The 27,255-nt window shown below is 42.8% G+C and overlaps 3 protein-coding genes across 6 annotated transcripts in view; 1 reads left to right on the top strand and 2 right to left on the bottom strand.

Annotated features, from left to right (window-relative positions):
- Positions 1-53: 53 nt before the first annotated feature.
- Positions 54-7,141, bottom strand: NHLRC1 (NHL repeat containing E3 ubiquitin protein ligase 1). Its single transcript, XM_075921186.2, has one exon. The coding sequence runs from the start codon at positions 6,069-6,071 to the stop codon at positions 4,869-4,871; it is 1,203 nt and encodes a 400-aa protein (XP_075777301.1). The 5' UTR covers positions 6,072-7,141; the 3' UTR covers positions 54-4,868.
- A 1,939-nt stretch (positions 7,142-9,080) lies between these two features.
- Positions 9,081-27,216, bottom strand: TPMT (thiopurine S-methyltransferase). Of its 3 annotated transcripts, none has more exons than XM_075921194.2 (10): positions 27,083-27,210; positions 26,673-26,765; positions 25,846-26,072; positions 24,664-24,756; positions 21,015-21,147; positions 18,987-19,039; positions 14,267-14,341; positions 12,791-12,876; positions 10,909-10,953; positions 9,081-9,496 (listed from the first exon to the last, which is right to left on the bottom strand). In XM_075921194.2, exons 3-10 carry the CDS (start codon positions 25,983-25,985, stop codon positions 9,375-9,377), a joined length of 747 nt encoding a protein of 248 aa, XP_075777309.1. In that variant the 5' UTR covers positions 25,986-26,072; positions 26,673-26,765; positions 27,083-27,210; the 3' UTR covers positions 9,081-9,374. The 3 variants fall into 3 exon arrangements, with proteins under 3 accessions (XP_075777309.1, XP_075777307.1, XP_075777308.1); XM_075921192.2 differs by having other exon boundaries at positions 26,678-26,765; XM_075921193.2 differs by lacking the exon at positions 26,673-26,765 and having other exon boundaries at positions 27,083-27,216.
- KDM1B (lysine demethylase 1B) overlaps positions 26,769-27,255 on the top strand; it is a 40,863-nt gene continuing 40,376 nt past the window's right edge. Inside the window, exon 1 of one of the 2 annotated variants that reach the window (XM_075921178.2) lies at positions 26,769-26,787. The gene's annotated coding sequence lies outside the window, so the exon portion shown is untranslated. Of the gene's footprint in view, positions 26,788-27,177; positions 27,253-27,255 lie in introns of those variants that run through there. The other variant, XM_075921176.2, reaches the window with a different exon arrangement.

Genomic DNA, 27,255 nt, shown 5'->3' with positions numbered 1-27,255 from the left:
TAGCATACATTTTCAAAGAATAAAGAGCAAATGGGAGGAGGAAAATGTACTGCAGTCATATGACTACACCATGATCCGATAACTCAGGCCAAAAGTTTGGGTGCCTAAAATTGGTCACCTAAATCCATATTTATATAGTTTCATAAGTCAGTAGGAGCTGAATGTAATCAGCACTTTTATAGGACAGGACACTTAATTTCATATCTATATTTAGGTACCCAAGCTTAATAAATGAAGACAGAATTTTAAATATTTCCCTGCCCCATGTTTTACAAGGCAAAGCAATGGGATTCATAAACTATAATGCATCATTCAACAAAAGAACCCACTTTCGACACAAGTAAAAGTCAGTATATCCTGCAGCATTCTAGAATAGATCTTTTTTCCCCAGCTGCCACCTTCCTGCTACTGGGAATGATCTAGACGGTGCTTGGTCCTGCCATGAGGGCAGGGGACTGAACTTGATGATCTCTTGAGGTCCCTTCCAGTCCTAGTTTGTACCTACTGCAGGTTGGGTACAAACACAGTTGGACTGTGAACACAAACATCTTGACTATCAAGAGAGACGAATATGGAAAATTTGTGTTTTGTATGTTTGTTTTAGAGTTTTCAACAGTGTGATTTTATTTAAAATAAGTTGAATATTTCAGCTCCTGGCTGTTGGAGGCCAGTTTCTTCATCCATGAGTTAAACAGTAAGGACAAACCCTTACTCTCTGCTGTCCTGGTGTAAAGAGGCTATTTTTGTTGGAAGGACAAGTCAGTGATGGATCATAGCCTGAGTGTCTAGATCCCTAAACTGTCAAACCATGTAGCACATTTTATTATTTTACATACTTCTAAGATACCCTTCCCGTGCATTTAGAATCACATCAATTCCCCAAAGAAAGTAGACAACTGTGCCCTCTCTATCAAATCAGTTTGGTATCCCCCAGAGACATCACAGTTAATAGTAAGCTCTTGCTGGCAGAGTGTAAAGAAGAAACGAAGTGCTCCCTGCATTAGTGTCCTGGCCCACAGAAGAATCCTACTGTGGCCAGCAGAATTCTTCTTACAGCAAATCCAAACCTTGTCACTCTTCACACCCCTTATTGCAGACGTCTCCTGTCACACACCCCAGTTACCAGTAAAGGAATCTGTCCACACCCTGCATTACTACACTGTTGGCTCATCAGAACTTGGGCTAAATTCAGAACTTTTCGGGGGGGGGTGGGACCAGGGAAGGAATGACAGCAGAGCTAGGTGTGGAATGGAGCTGCAGCTGGGGCCAGAGCTGGGCTGGAGGGCACTCCCTCACTATGGAGGCTGGCCCAACCCCCTGGTATGCCCTACTGAATGTTTTTCTATGTTACCCAAGGATTCATGTCCCACAATTTGGGAACCATGGCATTAGTTTTTGATAGGTGGAATGGACTGGAAAAGATTTACAGTCCAGATCCATAAAATCTCAAGAGTTACTCTACAACAGATCTACTGATACCACCAAAGAAAAATGAATATACGGAGTAAGGTAAAATAAGAGAAACCTGTAATAAGTTTCAGAAATGTCACAATACTATCCAAAACAGGACTAGTCCGATCCCACAATTTTTGAAAATAGCCTATTTAGTGAAATTCAGTTTCAAACATTTTAATACAAGACAGATACAAAGATACATTTAGTGCAAAATGAGATGCTAAAAGTGCCCTTGTCCTGTTTAACATAAGGATGTGTCTGTTAGGTTGGGATACAATGTTGTCTAGTAATGATACACTCTAAAATCCTGATCAACAGCCCACTGAACTTAATGAAAAGACTCCTTCTGACTTCAATTCAGGGCATGTGGAAGTACAGCATCTCTTATTCACAGTCTGCAAGGCCAAATAAGAATAAAGGAAAATAAGAGGCATATATAATTTTAACCTAGGTCTATCTACTTTACAAAGCATTTACACTTATATCAGAACTGTTGCCACTGTCAAACTACTTAATAATGCAGAGCTACCAAAAAGCCTCTTTTTAGCAGCAGAGAAACTTGAAAAGATTCAGAGAAGAGCCCAACTAAAGTAATATAATTCCTACTCAAGACCCAGCTCATGGTCTTGGATTAAAAAAAAAAAAAAAAAGAACTGACCCAAATCTTTTCTAAAGCTTAAGAAAAAAATAAGGTTCTTCCCTCCCCCTTCTCATCCACCTCTGCACTTGGTTCTGGTTGGGTCTGAAAGCAGGAGTGCTAATATTTCATTAGATAGGACACCCAGAAGCACAAATTTTCAGAAATCTCACAAAAGTCTATTTTTTGTGTGATGTCTAATTTAGTTGCAGAGAGCTGTAAACAAGTTTTGACCAAATAAATGCCTAGACCATGGATGGGGAACCATTTTTTGGGTTGGAGCTGCTGACCCACAGAAAAATCAGTCAGAGGCTGCATAAATGTGAGAAACAAAATAAAATAAAATAAAAATAACCTCACGGACATGGCCCCTTACTGAGAAGCAGAAAGACACTCACCATGTACCCCTTGCACATCAGAATCTAGATTTTGTGGGGCCCCCTAAGTTCTGGGGCAGGCCAGAAATGAAGAATTCAGTGTATGTGAGGAAGCTGCCGGGAAGTGGGCTTGGGGTGTGGACGAGAGGGAGGGTGCAGGAGTGGGTTGGAAGTTGGTGGGTCTGAGAGGGCTGTAAGGTGCAAGAGCAGGCTGTGGGGGGGAGGAGGGGCTGGACAGTAGCCAGGGTGCAGAAGCAAGATGCAGGGGCTGGGCAAGAGGTAGGGTTAGGGTTGCCAGGTATTCACCCGGACTGTCCGGTATTTTCGCCTCCTGTCCAGTAAAAAAAAATTCAGAGAATACCAGACACCCAAGATGTCCGGTATTCTCTGAATTTTTCCCCAGCCAGGAGGTGAAAATGCCAGGCACCTTGCAACCCTACAAACACTCAGTGCCCGTCCTTCCCCCGGCCTCCAACACTTCCAGCCCCCTGACGCCAGCCCCCATGCTTAGTTGGTTCTCTAAGGCTGCCCGCACAAAGTGGCTGCTGGCCAAAAGACCTAGGGGAAGCAATGCTTTCCCCCAGGTCTTAGTGCTCAACTTCTTCCCTGTTCCTATCCCTGCACTCACTCTTAAAGGGAACATGCTGTTTTAATGCTGTTTTAATTTTTTTTTTTTTTTGCTTAATCTTGGGGCCCATTTTTTTTGCTCAGCAACTTTGGTCCCCCCCCCTTCTTTTTCGTTCAACAGAATTTTTTCCCTGTGGTTTTTTTTTGGGGGGGGAGGGGTGTTCGGTATTTTTGTTTCAACCATCTGGCAACCCTAGGTAAGGTGCAGGTGCAGAATGGGGATTGGGGCTCGGGGAGTCTGAGAAGGAGGTAGAGCGCAGGACTGGATGTGTGTGCAGGAGCTAAGAGGAAGCAATTACAGCCAATCAGAGCAGCAGAGGTAAAGCCTCCAGGAAGTGCTTTGCTGTGCTGCTGTTTCCACAGCTGACATGGGGGGAGAGCGGGGAGGTGGTGGCAGCACACAAAACTTCTTCCTCCCTCACACCAGGCAGAGCCCATGGGTTGGATCTGGCCCCAGCTTGCCTGACTCCAGCCCCTGAGGCTTGGGACTCTCAACTCCTCCCTCCACACCACCTTCCCCCCCCCCCCCACACACACACAAAGCAGGGACCCCAGGCTAGTGCTGCAGCCCCATGGGAGGATTGCAGGGGGTCATAAGGCTGGAGCACCAGCACCTGCTCCCCAATGCTGGGGAGGGGACCCAGCCTTGGGAACCTGATCCCCACGCTATAGGTTCCTAGCCTAGATCTCTGAGCCATTGGGAGCTTTGCCCATTACTGCAACTACCGCCATCACTTTATATGCATGTTCAGAAGCTTGTCTTTTTATATCCGTCTCATTATACAGCTAAGGTATTGAAATGAAAGCACTCTGAAACTACAGTGATGAGGGTAGTGTAAGAATCTATACAGAATAGTACAAGAATTCATACAAGCATGACACAGGAAAATGCGTAATTGTGGTCAAACCTTAAGACACAATCTTTGTTATAAATTTTAGAACTTTATTTTTCAAAGCAAAGTTAATGGTAATGAAGAAGCAGAGCACAATGGAAATCTGACCACCAGAAAATAATTCTCTAAAGAAAATTTTTGGCCAGACAATACAAGCTTCTAAACACTGTACCACCGTCTTAACTCTTCTGATTGCTCTACCTTTAGGAATGAGATGGTGTGTCAGTCAGTCTCTAGGACCTTTCAGTCACTGGCCTCTCATAATAGCAGCCTTCATAATGGTTTTTCTAATGTGGTTTTCTAATGTGAAGAAACTACACTTTGACCACCCAATGCATTTCAAACTGGCCATTGAATAATCAAAATTACTTTGTCACTAATAACCTCAATTGGATTAAAATAACCTTGAAGTTAAAGGCTCTACTTCCAGTTACCAGTCCTTTGAGCTGGAGAGTCTCCCTTCTGATAGAATTTCTAAATATTGCTTCTTTCTCACGAGATTCTCTTACCTTATAAAAAATACAAATTGTCTAGACTTCAAGATAACTACATGTCATTCTCTGCTTCACAACTAACCTATGATCTTATATTATCTAACACAAGCCTATATGAAAAAAAAACCCCAAACAACAATCATGTAACAGTTTAGAAAAAATGCCAGGTTATCTAGTTGAGATCTCTTTATCTGGTGCTATTATAACATAGGCTGTCTCTCACACATACTCAGAAGTCAGAAAATGTCAAAGACCACACAGCATGTCTTTAAAAATGTTTCACACAAAACCATGGCAGGAAAAAAACCCCACATACATCAGATAAAAACCATAATGACTTTTTAAAATCTGAAGATGAATGAAATTAGTAAGCATCCAAAACAATTCAACTAGCAGTATACACTTTAATTGAATGATCACCACTGTCTAAGACAATCAGAGAATTGTTTGCTGTGTAAGTCAATGCCACAGGATAAGAAAGCCCTTGGGTAACTTTAGGTCTTAAGACAGGAAATTCCTCAGGTTTTCCTAAGCACAATACAGCTTGGTTATAGGCATCTGCTACTATTATGTGTCCCTCTCCATCAAAAGCCACAGCAGTAGCACATACTTTGGAGGGAAACACTAGGTTTAGACCAAAGCTATCCATCTGGCCAATGAGTTTCATGTCAGCACTGAATATCTTCACTTTTGTGCTGCTGTCATTTGGTCCTTTAGCTATCAGGTGCTCTATTATAGCAATAATACCAGAAGTCTGAGAAACTGCCACCTCTCTTGGATTGCATAAGTTAGATTGGATCTTCTGAGCCTTCTTCAGTTCTCCTTTTTTAAAATTGGCTGTCAAGCGATAAAGAGCACCTGCCTCTGGATCAGACAGGATAATTTCATTTTCAGGGGTGGTATCCAAACCCCATGGTAAACAAAAGGATTCCCTGATAACTAACTTCCCTCTTCCATTAAAATCAAACACCTTGACAGAGCGATCTCCGCTGTCTGTGACAACCACGTGGCCATCCAATGTGACTGTCACATCAAGTGAGTATTTAATATCATTGCCTGCATCTCCTCTTTCTCCAAACTGTTGTATACAGCTCCCATTCAAGCCAAACAGCTTAATCCTTTTCTTGCCATCATGTGCCACTACTATGCACCCAGACCTCCGACACATTGCAATCCCAGTTGGATTGACCAAAGTTCCCCAGCCTCCAAAAGAAAGGTTGAACGTTAAGCCTAGAGATGCTGATACAGCTGCTTCATCGCCTGTCCCAGTTGTTGTTCCTGAAGCTAAAGGAGTATTAATTGCAGGGCTTAAGATCTCTATCAGGTGCAGCAATGGTAAGCAGTCACTCGTCTCAGAGGATTTGCAAGCTCTTCGACAGAAAGGGCACTCCAATTTAAAATTTCTTGGGTGTGCTAGAGAGAATACACACTCTAAGCATATAACATGTCCACAGGGCAAGTTCCTCGGCCGATGTTTCTTCTTCTGGGTATATTTTTCAAAGCACACTTTGCATTCAAGAAGACTGACCTCAGTTTCGCTCACCAGTTCTGTCATAATCTGCATTTTATCAGAGGCCGTGGCAGACATAGTGCAGGTTTAAGAAGATTGTTGATTAAACTATGCTAGCAATGTGACGCTGAAATCTGGTCACATTGGACAGTCACAGGACTGCATTACATCAGAGACCTTTCCATAAATACATAAAAGCATTGGTTGTAATCTCCTGCCATCTAAAGGAAAGTTGGGAAAATGCAATGGGCTCACCAAAATGAATGGGAATTACTTTATTATCTTCCCTTTTTCTTCAATTTTTTTTTTAAATTTCATTTGGCATGAAAATATATCTGAACTGTAAGCTATAAATCCCAGTCTCATATCATTTAAACAAGAGTAATTTAAGCATGGTTTCATAGTCCACATCAGTTTTCAAGAATCAATATGTGATAAAAGTCCAATAATTCATAGAAGCAGGAGTAACGGAGCAGGAGGAGTAATGGACAATTTATATGGTAATTATTCAGGATGCAATAAATGAACAGGGTTCATCATTTTCAGGAATCCAGTCAAGAGCAGGAATTTAATGTTAGAGAAGCAGTTCAGGCCACTGTTTTCTTCCATCTTTTATCCTGTTACTAGCAAGATGCTGGGAATTTCAGGAACAAAGACTTCCTGTTCTGACCTCTTGTTGTTAGCATTCTTCCCACACCCATCTTGCCCATCCCAGGAGGCCCTTCTCCATATGGTCACAGCTAAAAGTTCCTTGGGGTTCTGCTGGAAGTAGACTAAGTCCTTTTAACTGTTCCTTTTAACAGTTTACTCAACTATGTTATGATCAAGAAGATTATGTCTAATAGAAACATCCCTGAAATCAGACATCCTATCACAGATGTATGTGAATGATGTAAAAGAAATGGCTACATGATGCCCTCTGTGTACCTTTACTAAAGTATTAATGCTTGCATTCGGGCTCCTGGGAATGCTGTTTCAAACTCATTGTGTTCCAAAACTTGTTTCCAAAGTAGGTGGGATCAAATTTCCCTCATGCACTAAGTGTTGATTTTAATTTGGGGATGTGTCTTGCAAAAACTGATGGTCTAATGTATTGATTTTCTCTCTCATTACTGTCTTTTTTGGCAAACTTGAATATTAGTATCTTACTCATTGTATTTATATTTAAAATCTTCCCATTCACAGTGTTGGCCTTGGTCTTAATATTGTTGCGCACTTCAGTTTTACTTACTTTAATTTTTGAATATCCATTATCTCAAAGCCCAGGAGTGAGGATTTCACAATGCTGGTATCATTAGAGAAGAAAAAGAACGTCTTTCAGCTTCTTTTCTGTACATATCACACTACCTCATCTCAGTGCTTGGATGTTGCTGTGTAAGAATTGCTTTTCTCTTTATCCTTGTTGTTTATTTTTCTTGTAAGTACATTGTTCATCCTCTGTAGTTGGCTTATCTTTCTGAGAAGATAGATTCCGATGTAAGCAAAGGAACAAACTGATTGGGATGCTGGGAGAGCCGTATTTATATAGTCAGCCAGTAGGGGTTTTCTGCTTTTCTCTCTATCCAACTTCAAGGGTTTAAAAAAAAAAAAAAACCAACCACCACCCAACACCCACACCACACCCTTCGTTTAAACTATAAAATGATCACTCACTACAACTACAAATATGCTGGACACATCAGACCTGCCAATTCTTTCAATACAATGATTGCAAGGAATATCCAATGCTTGCCGTAAAGAGAAATGGAGGGAGCAAGAGACATATACTTAATATAAGACATTGCTTCTACTTCTCTTCTGTTTTTAACCACTGTGTGAAGGGCCAATTACAAGGTTAATAAACAATTCCGGGTTCTATCCCTACCAGATATACTACCAGCTGGAGGAAGCAAGCATAAAAAGGAGTGTTGCTCACACGAAGAAAACTGCTGTGTCTCAGGAGCTGATTGATGTTATGGTGTAGGTAAGAAGAAACCATCTGACAAGCCTTCACCACACAAAGACTTACCAAAACCCCAAAAGAAACTTGAAAGGGAAAAGGGCTTTGAAGTTGCTTGAGCGTGGCTCCTGATCACTGCTTTAACCATCACACCCTTTAAATATCATGTTGCGATACTGTAAATCAGCTTTGGTTTCAGAAGCACTTCTCTGCATAAGGGAATAGGAGAAGGAGAAGAAAAGGGGTCTGCAAACCAATAGTAGAATGTGTCAGCATCAATGGTCCTTCTAATCTTTTCCATTCATGTGTGGAATAATTTTTATGTGCACCAAGGCATATGTGAATGTGCACCATCAATATAAATGAAAAGTCTAGCTGTGGGCAGTCTGCTAATCAACTAGATGACATTTGAATCTCTCCTGAGTGGCTGCACAAGCAAACAGCCTACAGGGAACACTGGTCTGCATCCTGGTAAATTTTAGATATTTAAAAAATGGATCTATTATTAGGGACTCAAAACAAAACCTCCATTTTGCAAAGTTGTAGTAGTATCTGTCAACTAGCAATGGGAGAACCCCTAAAGGGTTTGAGTTCCGATAAATATCCGAAAGCTCATATGCTTATTCAAACTGCAGAAAGGTCTCCCTTACGGCCAACAAGCCACATTCCCCATACAATTCTTCCTCCTATGGCGAGATTCCTGTACTCATAATTGCTGTATTGAGGGGGAAGAATATCATAGTCATGGAAAACTTCAGAGATCATCTACTCCCAGTGTGTTCTGCTCCCCTTTCTATTCACTTTCTTTATTCATCTTGTACATCTATAGCTGATCCCTCATCCAGTCATGGTTGCTGTTGATTATTTTGCTTTGCTCTCTGCCAGCCAGTCTCCAATCCACATAGCACAGAGCAAGAGAGATAGGGAGAAAAAGACAGCCACCAAATAGACTCTTGCCTCTTCTACCCAGCAGCCAGTAGTGGCAGGACTCCAGAGTCCCAAAACATAAAAACTTTCCATCCTGCAGCTTGTAACAGCATAGTTTCCAGGACACAGTTTGGGACTGTGAGTACCTGATACGAGACTACAAAGCTCCAGGCAGACAGGCAATATTGGTTGGTATGGAAAACTGCAATTTCTTTTTATATACATAATTTTTTATTTTAATTATTTGAAATAATACAGGAGACAGAGGTACAATGTTACAATGATTATTAAAATAATTTCAATGCTACAAATCTTACAATGCAGATTACGCAAATCAAATCAGATGTATAGTTAATTGTCTTTGAATGCATGAAGTCTTCAAAAGACAAAGATGTCCCAGAACCCACTTTTCATACCCTGAGGCATTTCAGAATTCCAAATATCCAGCTCATGTCAAAGAAAGTGTGATCAATATAATTCTTTCCATCTTAATACATTTTTTGTTCATTGTTTCATCAAGGAACAGACTTTAAAGTAAGCAAATATATTACTTCCAGGAAATAATCTAGTCCCCAGGCCCTGTGCTTGTCCGAGAAGTCATCAACCTTCTCAAGATCCTTGATTTCACAGAATTTTCCTGAAAAAGAAGATTAGCAATGTACAGATATGATAAAAGATTACAATAATTTGTTTTTGCTTTTTCAATCGTGAACTTTTTATGCTCTTAGAACAAATCTTTCTGATCTAACTCATTTGTAGACCAGCATAAATAAGGTAACCAGCATTTAGCCCTCTTTCACAATTGTATGCCACTGTTAATTAAGAATAATTCATGCTGTTTAGATCCTTCAGAGGTTTGAGACGGGAGTAAACTACAGGAACTGTGAACCAAAGTTTAATTTAAGGCATCTCAAGGATGAAATGTCAATCTTAACTCAATTTTGTTGTTTCAGTAGTTTTACTTTCGATCTTTAATTCCCTTAACATGGTGGTTTACTATCATCATACTTTTTTTTTTGCAAGTTAACTTTGGTCTCAGAATTATAGCAGAAAACACACAGATAATGGGGCAAGGTACTTGTGTTAAATGAACAAACAATAAGGCTTGGGGGCATAGGAGGGGGGACCAACCAAAATGTCAGATCAGAAAGGACATGAGAAAATTATTATAGGGCCAGCAGTGATAAGCTATGGGATAAATGAACATAGGGATATAGGTTGAATTATGGGATAGGGATGTTACATTTTGAGTAATTGACTAATTGAATAGTTGATATAATTTGTATCCACTATTGGATTAGTCAATAGGGCACCTCCACCTTTGGAACAGTGCAGGGCTGTTGCTATATTTCAAAGGCGAAAGCACTGTGGGGAGCACGGACTGGCAGGACAGTCCCCTGCTGGCCCCATGTTCCCCACAGTATTTCAAAGCGGCAGTGCCACGGGGAGCCCGGGATCAGCTGGCGATTTCCCCGCTGACCCTGGGCTCTGTGTGGCGCTGACGCTTAGAAACGTTGCAGGGTGCCCAGCGTCAGTGTGGCACTGCCGCTTTGAAATGCTGCATGCAGCCTGGGGACACTGCCACTGAGTACCACCTCCTCTTCCCCCACCACTTGCTGCCTCTTTCTGACAGAGGCAACAAGAGGAGGAAGGGAAGTGACTACTCAAGTAGACTAGCCGATAAGCATTTGCTTGTCGACTAGTCGTCCACATCCCTATTATTGAAGACTCCGCATGGAAAGTAACCTTGGGCCATAGGGACTGTACATGTCTTATTGGTAGCACAGGTTCATATTTCCTTTACAGTGTGTATTTAAACAATGAGCCTATATATCTTTCAGGGAAGTGATGTTTGTTGTGCATATCAATAATCTTGGAGTGAAAAGGTATTTATTTTCACACTGTATGTCTCCCCAGATTTTGTACATGAAGCAAACATCCTTATAGGCTTTCTTCTCAATTGCTTCAGAACAAGTCAAAATACTAGAATATCAACACATTTGTTTGCGACGTTTTGGAAAAATCATAACTGCAGTGGAGTTAACCTACCAAATAAACTTTTAATTTCAGTATCAGGAACATAAAATGGTGGACCTGGGGAGAAAAAGGGAAAGTTGAATCAGCAAAAGTCATAATGACTCTTCTAATATTATAATGAAGCAAACACTGGCCAAATATATTTTAACATTTTCTCTTATAAAAATGAATTATTATAGGTTATTTTACAATGTTTTTCAAGAGCTGTTCAATAAGCAGTGGAAAACCTGTTTGTATTAAGTTAATAATTATCAAGGAAAACTGAAGGCACATCTGGGCTTAATAAAAATAATTCATCAGCCCGATATAATACTTAACATGTATATAAAGCTTTTCATCTTCAAAGCATTTTGCAAACATTCATTAATGAATGATTATACCACCTGGAGGAAGCCATGCCTGATTTTAGGTCATGAGGTACTGAAAATCCTGCCTTAGTGCCCATCATAAATATAATATGATTTTCAGATAATGAGGGTGCAAATGAGGGAGCAAAGCTAGAGTAAGGGAGGGGTGGCAACAAAAGGGGTAAACAGGTCACACTTTATAAAAAATAGTGAAGGCAACATTGTTTTTCATTTTGTTTCACAATTCCCATCTTCCTTCCCCCCTGCCCTTTTTAGCATTGAGATCAAGCATGAAAAATTTCTGCCTTTTAGGAATTTTATTCCAAAGCTGAGAAGCAAGTGGAAACAGGGTTATAAAGAATTTTCAAACAAACAAACAAAACATCATAAACTTTTACTACCATGAATGTTAAAAATAAACAGAAACACATACAAAATCTGGACACCAAATTTGTTGACACAAACAACTGAGGCAAAATTTTACCATATACATATTGAAAAAAGTTTTTCCTGCAGGGTGACAAAGTGATATCACGTTACTCTACGCTGCCCTCTCCCCCCCCCAGGCTCAACAGAGTTCCCAGAAGGGAAAGAGGCAGCCATGGCTCAGGACTGTTCTTCCCACCCCTTGTAGCCCCCGGCTCCCCTGAAGGAGGATCAGTGGATGGCAGCAATGGCTCCTTGCTGCACTGGGGACCCCAATGCTCCAGGACCCAGCAGGGAACCACTGCTTCCGGCAGCTCGGGCCAGGAGCACTGGGGCCACCGCTTTTCTGGAGCTCCAGCTGGGAACTTCTTGCCCCCTCCCCCTGCAAGATTAGTACACCAGTGCCAGCTTCCTGTGGGGGAGCGGGGAGAGGAGAAAACCCCGAGGCTCCACGCCAGAGGCCCCCTTCTTCATAGCAGCGTGTGCGCTTCTCTGCAAGCTGCCTCCGGTACGGAGCCTTGGGCCTCTCTTCCCTGCAGGAAGCCGACGCTGGTGCACTAATTTTACGGGGAGAGGTGGGTCTCAGCTGGAGCTCCAGGCATGCAACATCCCCAGCATGCCTTGCCCGAGCAGCCAGAAGTAGTAGTTCCCCGCTGAGCGTCAGGAACCCCAGAGCAGCAAGGAGCCACTGCTGCTGCCCCCGCCCCTCCGGCTCAGCCCTGGCCCTCCTCCAGCAGCCTGGGGGGGGGGGGGAGGGAGTCCGGGGTTGGTTGTGGCTGGGGGGAGGTTGGTGAGGAGGATGGGGGGGGGGGGGGAGGGAGAAGGCGAGAGGCCAGGGCTGTGGCTGAGGGAAGTGAGAGGCTGGGGCTGGCATGGCCCTGGACTCTCCCCAGCAGCTGGGGCTGGCATGGCCCCTGGCCTTCCCCTCCCTGGCTGTTGGAGGGGCCGAAGAGGCCAGGGCTGGCACAGCCCCTGGGGGGAGAGCCTGGCTTGCTTACCCCCACAGACAGTGGTGTTGGCAACTGCAGTCAGCAGCAGGCACTGCCCCCTACTATGTGTGGTGTATATAAAAATATATAAAAGTGATATTACTTCTAAAGAAAATGATTAAAAGTTCTGACCTTTATGTTTATTTGCATCATACAGAACAGTAACCATGAGATAACAACAGCTTCTTTCCATTAGAGACAACATCAAATTGGCATAGCTAAAAAGAAAAAAAATAAATATTTGCATTTGTGATTGTTTTGTAAAGATTTGGTACATAGAGTACTCAAAATGTTCAGCAAAAAAGTTACACAATGTATTCCTGCACAGAACAGTACAAACATTCCCTTAAAATGCATATAGACTAATTTAACTGAGGAGGTTCTAGAGTAAAATCCTTTGTGGTATACACACAACATATGAAATCCTAAATAAAATTAATACATTTCTACTTTCAACACGTGCACATGCACAAACACAACAATTTTTATGTGAACTAACAAAAACAAGAAAATGAAAGCTGACAGTATTTAAGTCTGCAGTAGTCTATAGCTACTGTAAAGTTGCCTATATGGTATTGATTTTGTTAATTCACTGCATTTTCTACAAAGTCAGGACCATGTATTCAACTTAAGTTAATATCCAGTAGCAGGTAAGGTGAAGAGAGATATTCCTGGGTAAGACTGGAGGAGGGAAATAAAGGGGAAAAGAGGAGAATAAACAGGATGGAGTGAGGTGAAAATGGTGAAAACAGTGGAGACCCAAACAAACAAAAACATGAGAAGCATTTTCCAGATCTACCACTAGATGGGAACAGTAGGTTTGCTACTGCTGGTATAGAACTTAATAAATAAAGCCCTGTAAATCCACAGATATCCATGGATAGCTGCATCCACAGGTATGGATGAGGATATCCGCAGCTCATTTTTGCAAATACTGATGTGGATACACATTTTGTATCAGCACAGGGCTCTAATAAGTAATGTACTGTAGAACCTCAGAGTTATGAACAAACTCCTCAGGAATGATGGTTGTTTGTAAATCTAAAATATTTGTAATTCTGAACAAAACACTATGGTTGTTCTTTCAACAATTTACAGCTGAACATTGACTTAATACAGCTTTGAAATTTTACTGTGCAGAAGAAAAAATACTGCTTTTAACCACCTTAATTTAAATTAAATAACCACAGAAACAGTTTCCTTCTCAGATTTTTTAAACCTTCCTTTTTTTAGTAGCTTACATTTAACATAGGACTGTATTTACTTTATTTATTTTTGTCTCTGTTCCTGTGTGATTAAGTTCCAAATTAGGCATGTGGCTGAGTGGTCAGTTTCTGACTCTGAGATTCTACTATATAGTCCTTATGCCAAAATGGTATTGTTTGTATTGGCTAGACCATTTCTAGAAAGAAACACTGTTTCCAAACATAGTGTTCAATTATTCTAGTTGCCACATGAGGCAAAGGAGGACTTAGCCAGGATATATCAGAGTTTAAGATAAGTGAGGGATGGCTGATTAGTCAATGCCCGGAAACTAGGCCATACCTGTCACAACAATCAGAAAATACATCAGAAAGAAAACCATAATAAAATAAACACATTACTTACCGTTCTCTGTCACATGGGTTAATGGCTACTAGGGATCCTCTGTCCCAAATCCCATCAAACTTGCCAACAATGGCACTATAAGTAGCAGGAAGGAAAAATATTAAAAAATAAAATAATCTTGTTTATAATTCGACCGACACACTTTTGCAAAAGTGAAAACTCTCTAATATGCTCTGCACGTACATAGTGGACTGATACGCTGCTATGGTCTAGGCAAGGGTCGACAATCTTTTCAAACTAAAGAGCCAAACTACAACAAAATTCAGAACAAGTGGTCAACAAACAGCCAGTACAAGAATGCCCATGTGCATGGCTGATAATATACAATTTATAGATACTGACATAATGATTAATATAGCATAAATGAAACATTGTACACACAGACTTTATTTAATGGGACTTCTGCTGCTATTGGGGGTGCAGGAGTGAGGGTTGGGATGTATGAGGGGCTCAGAGCAAGGGGTTGGGATGTGTGGGAGGTGAAAGAAGCAGGGCATGGTGCTGGGGGTGGGGAGTATGTGGAGAGGCCCAGATTACCTTTCCTGGCAGGGGCTGGACTGCTGTACCTGGGCAGTAGTGGCTGGATGAGGGACCAGGCCAGGATCGCCGCAGCACAGCCTTATCAAAGGGTAGCAGAATCATTCCACCATTTCTATACCACCCAGAGGTGACCTCTACATATGTAATATTCCTGTCTAATATGCAGCTTCCTGTCCCCAGCCTCAATCCTGGGACAGGTCCCACTGTCTGGCCCCCATCTGGCCACAGCAAAGGGCGCGGGAAAGGGCGCACTGCTAGCTCTTCCTGTGGCCAGTGGGGGCCAGACAGTGGGGCCTGTCCCAGGATTGAGGCTGGGGACAGGAAGCTGCAGCCAGATGGGGGCTGGGCCCTGACTGGGGCCTTGTTGGTCGGGCTGCCGTGGGAGCAGACACACTGGGGCCCAGCTCCAGTTCCAGAACATAGGGCAGCAGGGATGGCCAAGAGAGTCATATTTGGCTCGCTAGCCATAGGTTATCTACACTGGTTTAACTCCTTAATGCTACAAAATATTTTGAAATGGGCCTCAAGGAATATTACATATGTAGAGGTCATCTCTGGGTGATATAGAAATGGTGGAATGATTCTGCTACCCTTTGACAAGGCTGTGCTAGGGTTAAGAGGAGACCCAAGAGACATTCAAATGCCACCCAACTGATTAGCAGAGTGCCTACAGCATGTTTTTGGATTCTGACCTGTAACCCTATCCTGTACTTCTCTGTCTGGTGCAATGAGACATGAAACATGACTTGTTTTCTTTCAGAGGTCTGCAAGGAGAGGCATTCACATTACTATTTGCCTTCTACATGCACTTACAATTGGCTTTTAAATAGAACATCTCACAATCAAGACATGATATTTCAGAGCCAATTTAAGTAGGGGAATAGCACAGTGTAGTTAACAGTGTCCTAGATTTGGATTCATGAGCTTTGGGTTCCATTTCCACCTCTGCCACTGCCCTGCTGTATAGCTTTGGGGAAGCCACCTCACCTCTTTGTGTTTCTGTTTTTCCTCCTACCTCTTGCCTGTACTGTCTAATTAGACAGTAAACCCTTCGGAGCAGGTACTGTTTCCCACTGTATTTATATAGCACCTCGCTGTCCAAGATCCCTAATTTTGGTTGCGAATTCTTGGGACTACTGTAACACAAATGATAATGATACATAAAATAATTGCTTTTTATCAGGGTTGGGCAACTGTAAGTCAGTAGAAGGCCATACAAAGGACTAAACCCCTTTGGAATTGCAAAGTATGTGACACAGGTGTGTGTGTGTCTTGGCCCGCTCTGACTGTGGAATCTGTGATGCAGATAAGGGGAAAAGTGGCAAGAAGAGGAGTCAGGCCCAGTCCTGGAGGTACATGATGGAGGAATCTTGGCGAGGAAGGTCCTGCCCCTATCTGGTGAGAGACCCCAGGAGGATAGGTGACCCTGCCTTCCACACACCTTGGCAGAAGTGGCTCGTGTGCCACAGCTCTCAGCCTAGCTCCATGCTCCAGCCCATTGCTCTAGGGATGTAAATGGTTAACCACTAGGGGCTGAGCAGCTTCCCACTTGCCCCAGGCAGGGTGCTGCACCAGCCCCGTGGGGCTCACCGCAGGCAAGGGCTGCTCAGGCAGCCCCTGTCTGTGGTGGGCCCAGCCCGGCCCCCTGCCACAAGTTACATGCTAGCACTCCGAAAGTGGGTCTGCTCCCAGGGAACCGGCTTTGCTGAGGTAGGGAAGTCTCCCCGGGAGTGGGGTCAGCAGAACACAGTGGGAAAATTCTCTAATCTTCATACTGCAGCACGTGTAACCACTAGGAATTTTAGCAGTTACACAGTTACACTTTTAAATGATTTTTTACATCCCTACTTGCCACTTTTTTTATGTTATGGAACACTCCTCATGATGCCTTGCTCTCTTCCTGCCCTTGACATTGCTGAATCTCCAGCCCTAAGCTATGTTGTGGGCTGTCACATAAAAAGATGTGGCAAGCCAAATGTTACTCCTGGGCTACCAGCTGCCTACCCCTGGTTTAAAAATTGTTTCTAGGCCCAATCCTGAAAAATCACACTCAAGCAAAAATCCCGTTGATTTATGGCAACATTTGCCTCTATCAGGGCTGGTGTGTTTAGTTAGTACTCAGATTATAAAAAGTTTACAATCTTCCATTCAGAATTGTTATGAGCCTCAGTTCATTGCTTAGTTTAACTGCTTTACATACAACACAGCATACCTGCAAAGAGTAATAATTCTTGTCATTAATTAACCCCCCCCCCCCAAAAAAAGCCTGAATTGTCTCATTTGAGCACATGCTCAAACCATGTTATGAATTTAGAACATAAGTGACTAATCACAGGCCAGCTGACAAAAGAGCCAAGTAAGCTTATCTCCCAGCTACTAATCATGTACTACCCATATTATGTGTGAACAGAGCCACAATAGTCTTCAAATTGTTGTACTGAAAGAAAAGTGTTCACACTTTTACCACTCTTTTAGAATATTGCATAAGAGTGTCTTACTAAAAAACATCACAAATTAGAAATGTAGGAAAAAATGTACAAACATGTACGTGCCTGTTTATTTTGTCCTCTGTTGGTAACAGATCATATATTCTCACTTTTTGGACTACTGATTCACACTAACAGCACTGCTATTTTTCCTACACATTTTGTTTTACTTTGAAATATCATTCCATATTGGTATGTGGGAGGTTTTAAATTTTGCCATGTTATTTGCACTATATTTTAAAAATAAATTACTTTTTCCACTTTGGATCGGACATATTGACTATTTATTTATATTAAAGAAGCCATTATTGCAAGGGCAGCATAATTACACAAACAAAAAAGAACTAGCTAAGTCATACCAAAGCTTAGTGACAATTTGTTACATTATAACTTTGGATATTAGGATTGAATACGTCTCCATTTATCCAAAGTATAAATATAAAATATCTTAGAGCCAGCATTACATTCCAGTCTCCTAATCTGCAAATTATGCATTTTCTTTCTAGTGGCTCTGACACTGATAATTTACAAAGATAAATGATTGATTTCCTCATAGTACTGTAAAGCTATGGGTTAATACTGCTCATATTAATAGCCTGCTCCTGCAGTTCATATTGAGGCAAAACTCATCAACTCTAAAGGGAGTTTTATCTAAATAACAACTGCAATATTGGTACTATCCTCCGGTTGCTGAATGCCCTTAACTCCCTGTTTTCTGGTCTAGCGGAACACTATTCAGCACATGATCAGAGGCAAGAAAAGTGATTATAAGTTTCCTTTTGTATCTTCCTCTGTGCTGGAGAACGCAAAGTTGCATAGGTGGCTTTGTAACACCCAGTGATTGCCTGGCACAACTGAAAGCCTCCACTTGGTGGATCTGCAGCTCTGAACCAGAAAACGGGTGCGAAACTGCCTTAATGGACTAGTAACTCTGGCCCACTGGCTGCTCTGAATACTGAGAGAGCATTCAGCATTATGAAGGACTGAGTCAGTAGCAAAGAGGCAAGGCTTGATTTGGAAAGATGCTGAATCACAGAATCTCTCACACTATATTACTGTGAGGCAGATGACAACATGCTCCACTCCCACTGACCAGGCAAAGTTAAAGAACTCCTGGGATCACAACAAGCCCCTACCCCTCACACCTCTGAGGTGTGTCTGGCCTGGAGGCAGGCTCTCAAAAGGGAGGAAATCAGTACAGTAGAGCTAGCAAGAAGAGCCAGGGTTTAAAGCTCCCAAACTGGAAGCACTCGCTGACCTAAGGCTTTCAAGTGAGGCCTGCCTGAGCCTTCTGGAGAAGCAGATGATTTGGGCTTATGTTGTATCACAATCCCATCATGATTTAGTCATAACCTTTACTCATTTTAAGGAACTGAGAATGCCTATTAGCCCTGAGAGTCTACTTCCCTCTCTCTTGCATTTTCGTTATGTATGGACTGCTTTATAGCTGCTGGAACAGGGTAGATTCATACAAGATACAGCTGCAGGGTAGTATTCTGCACCCCAGAAACAGACCACATGGTTGTGGCTGCTTGTAACCCGGGGTCTTAGCCTATGAAAATCAGAGTTGCAAAAGCTCAGTGCTTCTTATAATGTTGTCCTTGCTTCTCAAATGTCTTTGGCTAGTTTAGACAAAACAATCTAAAAATACGTTTTTAAAAATTGGATTGTGGAAGCATGTTATTCATTCTTACCTGTTCACATCATAGATACTGCAACAGTACAGAGAAATGTTCCCAGAGGTACTCTATAATGAAAAGCAGGGAAACAGCATTAGTGAACCACATAGATCTCTATATAAAAACCCAAGTGGGGGAAGAATTAAGAGAAATGTTCTTTTACTTTTTCCTTATTGAAGTACCGCAAGGCCCTATAACTGCTGTCTCACTACTATTACGTGGTGTAGACTAAAAGGCTTTGATTCATCAGAGAGAAAAGGTGGGTGAGGTAATGATTTATTGGACCAACTTCTGTTGGTGAGAAAGACAAGCTTTCCAGCTACTCAGAACTCTTCTTCAGGTCTGGGAAAGATACTCCCTCCCAGTGTCACAGCTAAATATAAGGCTAAACAGGTAGTTTAGCATAAGAATTTAGCACATAAGGGACCAATCATGGTTAAGTGGCCTGTTAACACTCCTGTAGCCATAGGACAAAAAGGGGGTTAGGGGTTACAGACTGTTAATAAGTCATAAATCCAAGTCTGTATTAAAGGCAGTTATACATTTAAAACACTGCATCAGTGCAGCCTTGCTGCTGTAGTGCTTAAGTAAAAACACTTTTACAGCAACGAGAGAGTTTCTCCTTGTCAAATGTACTGAATCTACTTCCATGAGAGGAGGTAGCTGTGTAGTCTGGAGAAGCTCTCCCATTGACACAGAGCTATCCATGGATTTTAACTGAACAACCTCACACACAAAAATGAAAGGAAAAAAAAAATCACACCATCTGTGGATGAACTTTTCATTTGACCTATTAGTTCTCATACTCAAAGGAAATGTGCAAAACAGTTTTCAAAGATGAGGCAGGGAGCTTACATTCACAACTTTGCTAGACTCTAAAATCATGGTCTTAATAAAACAATGAGGAGTCCTGTGGTACCTTAAAGACTAACACATTTATTTAAGTATAAGCTTTTGTGGATCAAAACTACTTCGTCAGCTCTGTGGTGTGGAAATCTCAGAGGTCAGGATATCCCAGCTGACAAAGTGATTTTGACCCACAAAAGCTTATGCCTAAATAAATCTGTAAGTCTTTAAGGTGCCATAGGTCTCCTTGTTGTTTTTGCAGATACAGACTAACGTGGCTACCCTTCAGAGACTGATCGTAATAAAACACTGGTTTTATGGCTTATTATAACAATCCATAACCCACTATGCTCCCTTTATGTTATTAATGGTCCATTTTACCTTGAATGGTCCTTTAGACTAAGTTTAGCATAAACAGTCAGCACAATCTGTTCAACGTTGTATTTAGCTGTGAGGGCGGCAGTATCTTTCCCAAAAAGCTTATCTCTCTCACCAAAAGAAATTGGTCCAATAAAAGATATTGCTTTAGCCACCTCTCTCTACTCTCGTGGGACCAACTAGGCTACAACACCACTGCATACAACTGATATCATCAGGGTTTTTAAGCAAATGTTTAATTTTAAGCACATGAAGAGCCTCTTAAATATCTTGCTGAATGAGGGCCAAACTAAATAACAGCTTGAGAACAGTCCTTCTATATAAAAAATTTCCTGTGGGATGATAGAGTGATGTAAGCATGTCACTCTGCATCCCACTGCCCCCCCTCCCTCCTCAGCTGCCCACCTCCACCCTTCCTGCTGCTAACCCAACAGGGATCGGCAGCCTATGGTGCCCGAGCAAAGCAGCACTGATGATAAGCTGCTGCTGCTGGTGGGCTTGTGGGAGGGATTGCAGTGCTCCAGCCCCAGCCTTGCCCTCCTTGGAGGACAGAGGGGGTGGGAGTGGGGGAAGCCAGGGCTACCTACCCCCCAGAAAGGGGGGTTGGCAAGCACAGCAAGCAAGGGGTACTGCCCCCTAGTTATCCAGTATAAAATTCAACTTCATCTTTCATCTATTCTAAAGAGGAGTCCCAAAAGAAGGGAAAAGACAAGACAAAGAAGCTCTAAATGGCTGAAGACTGTCTTGACCTGCTCAGCTATCCCTGAGCTGCATCATTAAGTATGTAAAAAGATTTGACCATGCAAGCACAAAACAAACCTTAAACACTTTGGCTCCAGAATTCCCTGGGACTGGTTCTTCAGAATAAGGAAGATTCTGTTCTGTGAAAAATTCTTTCAGTGCACATTCACTGAGTTCCACACCAATCACAGAGTGTCCCATGTCAGCTAACCTAGGCACAGCAATAAAAATTTTCAAGTTTACTTTGTTATTTGTGATTTGTGATTCCTTTGTGATTTTTTACATAATTTTGATACCCCATCTTGAGGTAGAAAATGGATGAGTATCTCTTACAGAACAGTGTTTTATTTCAGCAATTTTTTTCAGAATCCAGGCTCTTGTGAGATAGGATTTACAGGCAGTCCCCGAGTTACGCGGATCCGACTTATGTCGGATCCGCACTTACGAACGGGGCCCTCTCCCTGGTCTCCAGCAGACCAGGGAGAGGAAGCAAAGCGGCGGAACACGCGGGCAGCGGGCAGCCCAGACGTGTCTGGGCTGTCCGTCGCCTGCGTGTTCCGCCGCTTTGCTCCCCGTCCCCCTGGTCTGCAGACCGGGGGATGGGGAGCAAAGCAGAACAAAGCCGCGGAGCCCGAGGGCAGCAGGACAGCCACGGCACGTCTGGGCTGTCCTGCTGCCCCCGTGCTCCGCGGCTTTGCTCCAGGCACCTGTGGTACAGCAGCTGGGGCGCTGCTGGTTGGTCCCGTAGCGCCGCTCTGGGCGCTACAGGACCAACCCGGCAGCACCCCAGCTGCTCTGCCCCAGGCGTCCTGATTCAGCCACGGCTGGTCAGTTTCAGCAGCGGCTGAATCAGGACGCCTGGGGCAGAGCAGCTTGGGTGCTGCTGGGTTGGTCCAGCGGCGGCGCTACTGGACCAACCCAGCAGAACCCCAGCTGCTCTGCCCCAGGCGTCCCCATGTCAGCCGCTGCTGAAACTGACCAGTGGCTGACTACAGGAAGCCCCTGCCCCAGGCTTCCTGGAATCAGCCACTGATCAGTTTCAGCAGCAGCTGACTTCGGGATGCCTGGGGTTCTTAAGTTGAATCTGTATGTAAGTCAGAACTGGCGTCCAGATTCAGCCACTGTTGAAACTGATTAGTTTCAGCAGTGGCTGAATCTGGACGCCAGTTCCGACTTACATACAGATTCAACTTAAGAACAAACCTACAGTCCCTATCTTGTACGTAACCCGGGGACTGCCTGTATATGGATATTTTTAATCTTGGAGTTTTCTCATTTTATTGAAAAAATGTTGGATATTAATTTTGCATGGATATTTGAGTAGCTCTTGATATGAATTAAGGAATGCACTCTGTGTGAATTTGATAAGCTCACATGCAATTGATTATTCATTTTGACTATATTAATGGAAAATATGGGGTCACTACAGGGGCCAGTAATAATATTGCCCTCCCATGGTGGACGGCCAAAGGATTCAATCACCTAGCAGATAGTGTTTGTTTGATATTTCACATCCTGTTCAAGTTATTGCAACATCAGGGTTTGAAAATGCTCAAATGCCTCTGAATAGTAAGAAACTTTCTCTGGGAAGCATGAGGAGATAGACCAATGTTTCTTAAACTTTTTAAGACTGTGAAACACCAAACAATTTTTTTTTTTGGAGGAACACCAAGGGTTTTTTGTTGAGCAAAAAAAAAAGAAAAACCAAACCATCCAACCCGGACCAGATGACACTTTTACTTCTGAGGACAATATTCACTCCCTGCCCAATGATAATAAGTATCATATCTTTTTAAATTGAAGTATCCCAAATTATATTACAATAACTTTAAATAGTATATTGTGGGATGTCTGTGAGCAGCCTTCAACTATAAACAAACACACACACAAATACACAAACAAAACCTGGCAATCGCTATCCATTAAATAATAATAAAAAAAAGTTTTCAGGAAAACAAAAATGAAGAAGTAACATTGTGCCCCCCATCATGGAAGCTTCTGACGCAACCTCCAAGTTTTTCCGCCCTCTCCCCAGGCAGGGGCTGGGCTGGCATCACTCACAGCTGCCCGGGGAAGGGTTAATGATGTCACTCCTCTCACTTTCCCCACCCTCCCTCAATCACAAACTTAGCCTCGGCTTTCATTTTTAAAGCTGAGCAGTCCAATGCCAAGAGACAGCTCCTGCTTTTTATTTTATTTTTTTATTTTTTAATTTTTCAGGTCCTTTGGGCCCGGCCCTTGAGCCTCCGGAGCAGCGCGCGTGCGTACGCGTGTACCAAAAGTACAGAGAGTTGCTGGGGGAGAGGAAGGGAGGGCAGGAGGTGAGCGTGCTCCCTAGAAGTGGGGCTGGGTGGATATAAGTGGGAAGAGTTTTGGGCAGTTGCCACGGGCTGCGCTGGGCGTCTCCTGCACAAATCCAGCAAGGAAGAACAGAAGCGCAGGGATTCCCCTTTTAAGATGGCTATCTTCTCTGCAATACACTTTGGACTGTCTTGCGGCACACCGGTGTGCCATGGAAAACAGTTTAAGAAACGCTGAGCTAGACCATCACTTTCTCAAACACTTATGCTTATGGTTATGAAGAAAACTTTCCAAATTTGAACTAAAGACGAATAATGACCTATACATACCAAATAATAGCAGTGCAGTCTTTAGTAACTGTGATCCATATTACATGATATGTGTTTTTAGCAACGTTATACTGCACGCCTGAATGACTCAGCATTACTACACTGTACACATTACTGCTATTGCATATTAGGGATTTTAAAATTCATTAATTTTTGTAACTGTGTAACAGCTGAAATTTTTCAGTGGTTACACGTTTACACAGGGGGCGGGGGAGGACAGGTGGGAGATGGTGCTTGCAGGGAGCTTGCTTTTAAGCCAGCTCTCCCTGATCACTGGCTCCCTCCCTCCAATTGCCTTTGTATCAGAGGCAGCAGCGTGGAAGGGGGGAGAGGAAAGACAGCTCTGTGGGAGCCAGTGCTCATGGGGAACTGGCTTAAAAGCCGGCTCCCTGTGCATACCGGTTCCACTCCCCATCCCGCACCGTGCTGCTGCTTCTAATACAAAGGCTGCAGTGGGGGCCGCAGTAGGGCAGGGGAGAGGGAGGAGCAGCTGCTGCCTCTGAGCCTGCATCAGCCTGGCCAGAGCCAGAGCCCAAGACAGCTGGGTCAGGGCCAGCATACAGCCACCTGGCTGCAGGGCCAGAGCCGGCATCTAGCAGTGGGACTAGAGCAGCAGAGCTGTGGCCAGTGGTAAATGTGTCCAGCAAGCCCAGCCACATCTGGCAGCCCAGCCAGACTAGAGGCAAATGGGAGGGACTGGCCGGGCTGGAAGTAGAACAGGCAGTAGGCTGGGGGGCCACTGCAAACTACCCCAAATAGGCACACAGGACTCTCCAAACCAAAAATCTTAAACAGCTTACTCTTGTATATCCTAGCTGCTTTTGTCAATATCACATTTTTTTATACAGCCAAATTGTTGTTTTTTCCTACATAAATGTTTGCAAACTGTTTGTTACGATTACCTCATCACTGGAAAATGTGAACAAATTAAATGCTGCCTTTTAAAAAAAATCTCTGGTGAATATGTAAAAGCAAAACAACAATATATGTTGGTGACAATAGAGGATATTACATTCATTTATTTACAGATACACAGACCAGATGATACACTTTCAAAGTAAATTAGAAGATTTCTATTCCTAAGGGCTGTGCATTACCATTTCATTTCTACCGCTTTGCCACAAAGTGGAAAAAATATCCTGAGTCTGCTCCTGCCATTAAGAAGAACATCCAGATACTTCCTTAAAATCCTGCAGAAGAAATATAAATAACTATTTAGTATTGGAACTGTTTCATATTCATAGTTGAAAAGCCAGTGTAGCCAAGGAAGGATAAATGATGTGAAGTATATATAGGATATAATGGTGAAATATAAGTATTAATTAATGCTGTAAACACAAGGCCTTTGGCTGTAAAATATTTTGTTTAGGCAAATTACATTTTAGGATTTAGGGTAAGTTATGATAACTTAAGTTAATAATACATTCACTGAGCTTGTCTATATATTTGTGATATACAGATTTTTTAAAAGAAGTGCTGATTTGGATAAAACATACAAGAGCTCAGCAGATACCACAAGATGACCATTGGCAGCCTGAGTGAAATGTTAGAGATTTTCTGTTACTATGGTGATAAAGTGACAAATGTTCATTAACATACAGGGAACTAACAAGAAGCCTATGGAAAATGAGACTGTAGAAGTAGTGAGATGTGGAAAATAAAATAAGGAAAAGGAGCGAAAACCATCATAATTATGTAGGAACCCCTGTGGGCATCAGTGCAACTGATTACAAAAGCTGCACCCAACTCTGAAAGGGCTAATTTAGATGATTAAAACTGAACAAACCTAAAACATCTGAATTTTCTCTACATTATTGACTTCTTATATATAATTCAAATTGGGCAGCATAAGTAGAATAATCAGTCTGGGTATGAGGGCCAAATCTTGCAATGTGTAGCATGTGGGTAAATTGCTGTGCATATACACTACCTTGACCTAAACTTACTTTGCATATGCAAGACTGGCGTCTAAAACAATTAATAAATACTGTAAAAGTGTTTCACACCAGAAAACACACACTGAACATAAGTTTCATGGTCTAAAGATCTAATTTAAGATGAAAAAGTTTGATAAGCACAGTGATCTTTCCATTATCCTTTTGATGGCAGCTCAAACAGTCATAATTATAGCTGCTTTGAACAGGGCTACTACAATACACTTTGATGTTTGTACCCAGGCTTCATTTTTATGACAGGCTTTCTGAAAGTCAGATTATTTCATTATCATTCATTATATGTTGAACCTTAAAACAGCAAAAGTAGAAGAAAGAGCTACATACGGATGTACTTGTTCCCTATGAAATCCAATGTTTCTCATTGTCCATTTTTGCTGCCATTCTTCTTTGGTCACTACTCTATCTTGTTGTTGCCCAATATCAGTGCCTTCTTCTATTCTTGGTATGTTTGTAAAACTGTCCATGGTCTCATATACTTATGTTGTCTGTGTCGAAAGTAAAAATATAAATTCCCCAACCAATATTTTGTACCATGCACAGACGTCCTGATCCTGCAATTGAAGAATAGAAAGCATTAGAGCAGGGCTACTCTTTTCTTTTCTCCTTTTTCCAGGCATGGCTGGAATGTTGGAAGCTTAAAATATACAAAATTAATAACATAAGGTTTCAGAAAAAATAATTTCTCATTTTAAATTACATTTTAAAGACAAAAAATCAGATTTGTTTTTTCCTTATAAAAAGATACTAAAGAACAAACGATAGTGCCAGACTACTAATTTTATAAACAAGAAATTAAATAATTAAATGTCCAAAGAGTAATCCAATACACCACCTGGTGAAGGAGCGACCATTTCACAATGAAAAATTTACAAGTAATTTTTCTTAACTTTTATTTTAGTCAGCAATGTCATGAATGTATTTTCCCACAGGGGAGGAGGCATCCAAGGAAATAAAGTATAAATAGAAAAAAAATAAAACAAAACAAAAGAGACGAGACTGAGCTGGGTAATGCGTATTGTACAACACCAACTATGAGATTATGAAACAAGCTTATGCCATCAGTTAACTTGCTCCTCAATTACAGTAAAAAGCTGTGTTGCGCAAGCCCTGCTCCCTCCTTTAAGGCCTTACATTGCGTTTTCTCCACACACCTCACCTGGGCCTTGATGCTGCACACGTGTTCGTGCTGAAGGTAAAAGCTCCAACCCTGCCGGGATGGACTGCAAGGGGATTTACTCCCCTGCCTAAAAGGAAGCACAACAAATGGTCTGGTAGCACTTTATAGACCAGGGGGCTGTCCTGGGCTCTAGTCAGAAACTAAGGAGTAAGGGCCAGCCAGGGCGAGGGGAGGGAGGCTGCAGAGCCTCCGAGGAAACCCTCCCGAGTCTTTTCCTCTGCTGGGGGCTGCAGAGCCAGATGGGGGAGCCCGACCTGCCACCTGCGCCCCATGCCACGGGTGAAGCCCGAGCTCACTCAGCTCCCTGCCCCCCGCAGCGTCTTTCCCTCCCCCCTGCACGCCCCGGCCCCCGCTGCCAGACACCCAGCCCCGGCCTGAGCTTGCCTGGCGCGGCCGCCGCTCCGCAGGGCAGGACACGCCGCTTCCCGGCCCGGCTGGCAGCAGGGGGCGGAACCCGCTGTCCCCGCCCCCTGCCCCGCACGCTACGCGCCGGGCCGGGCCGAGCGGCAGCGGAAGCGGCAGGAGGATGGTGGGAGCGGCGGCGCCCTGCTGCGGTG

Source organism: Pelodiscus sinensis, chromosome 2 (genome assembly GCF_052426305.1).
Source record: "Pelodiscus sinensis isolate ZL-2025 chromosome 2, ASM5242630v1, whole genome shotgun sequence".
Taxonomy (NCBI): domain Eukaryota; kingdom Metazoa; phylum Chordata; order Testudines; family Trionychidae; genus Pelodiscus; species Pelodiscus sinensis.
Note: the sequence above shows the minus strand (reverse complement) of the source record. Positions and strands in the feature narration are given on the sequence as shown.

Bases quoted from the DNA above. Each gene is read 5' to 3' on its own strand.
- NHLRC1 (XM_075921186.2), bottom strand. From the start codon at position 6,071: ATGTCTGCCACGGCCTCTGATAAAATGCAGATTATGACAGAACTGGTG.
- TPMT (XM_075921193.2), bottom strand. From the start codon at position 25,985: ATGGACAGTTTTACAAACATACCAAGAATAGAAGAAGGCACTGATATT. The intron at 21,148-24,663 runs GTAATGCACAGC...TGCTGTGCCTAG, and splicing joins AAAGCGGTAGAAATGAAATG to GTTAGCTGACATGGGACACT. The intron at 14,342-18,986 runs GTAAGAATGAAT...TGCTACTTATAG, and splicing joins AGTATCTATGATGTGAACAG to TGCCATTGTTGGCAAGTTTG.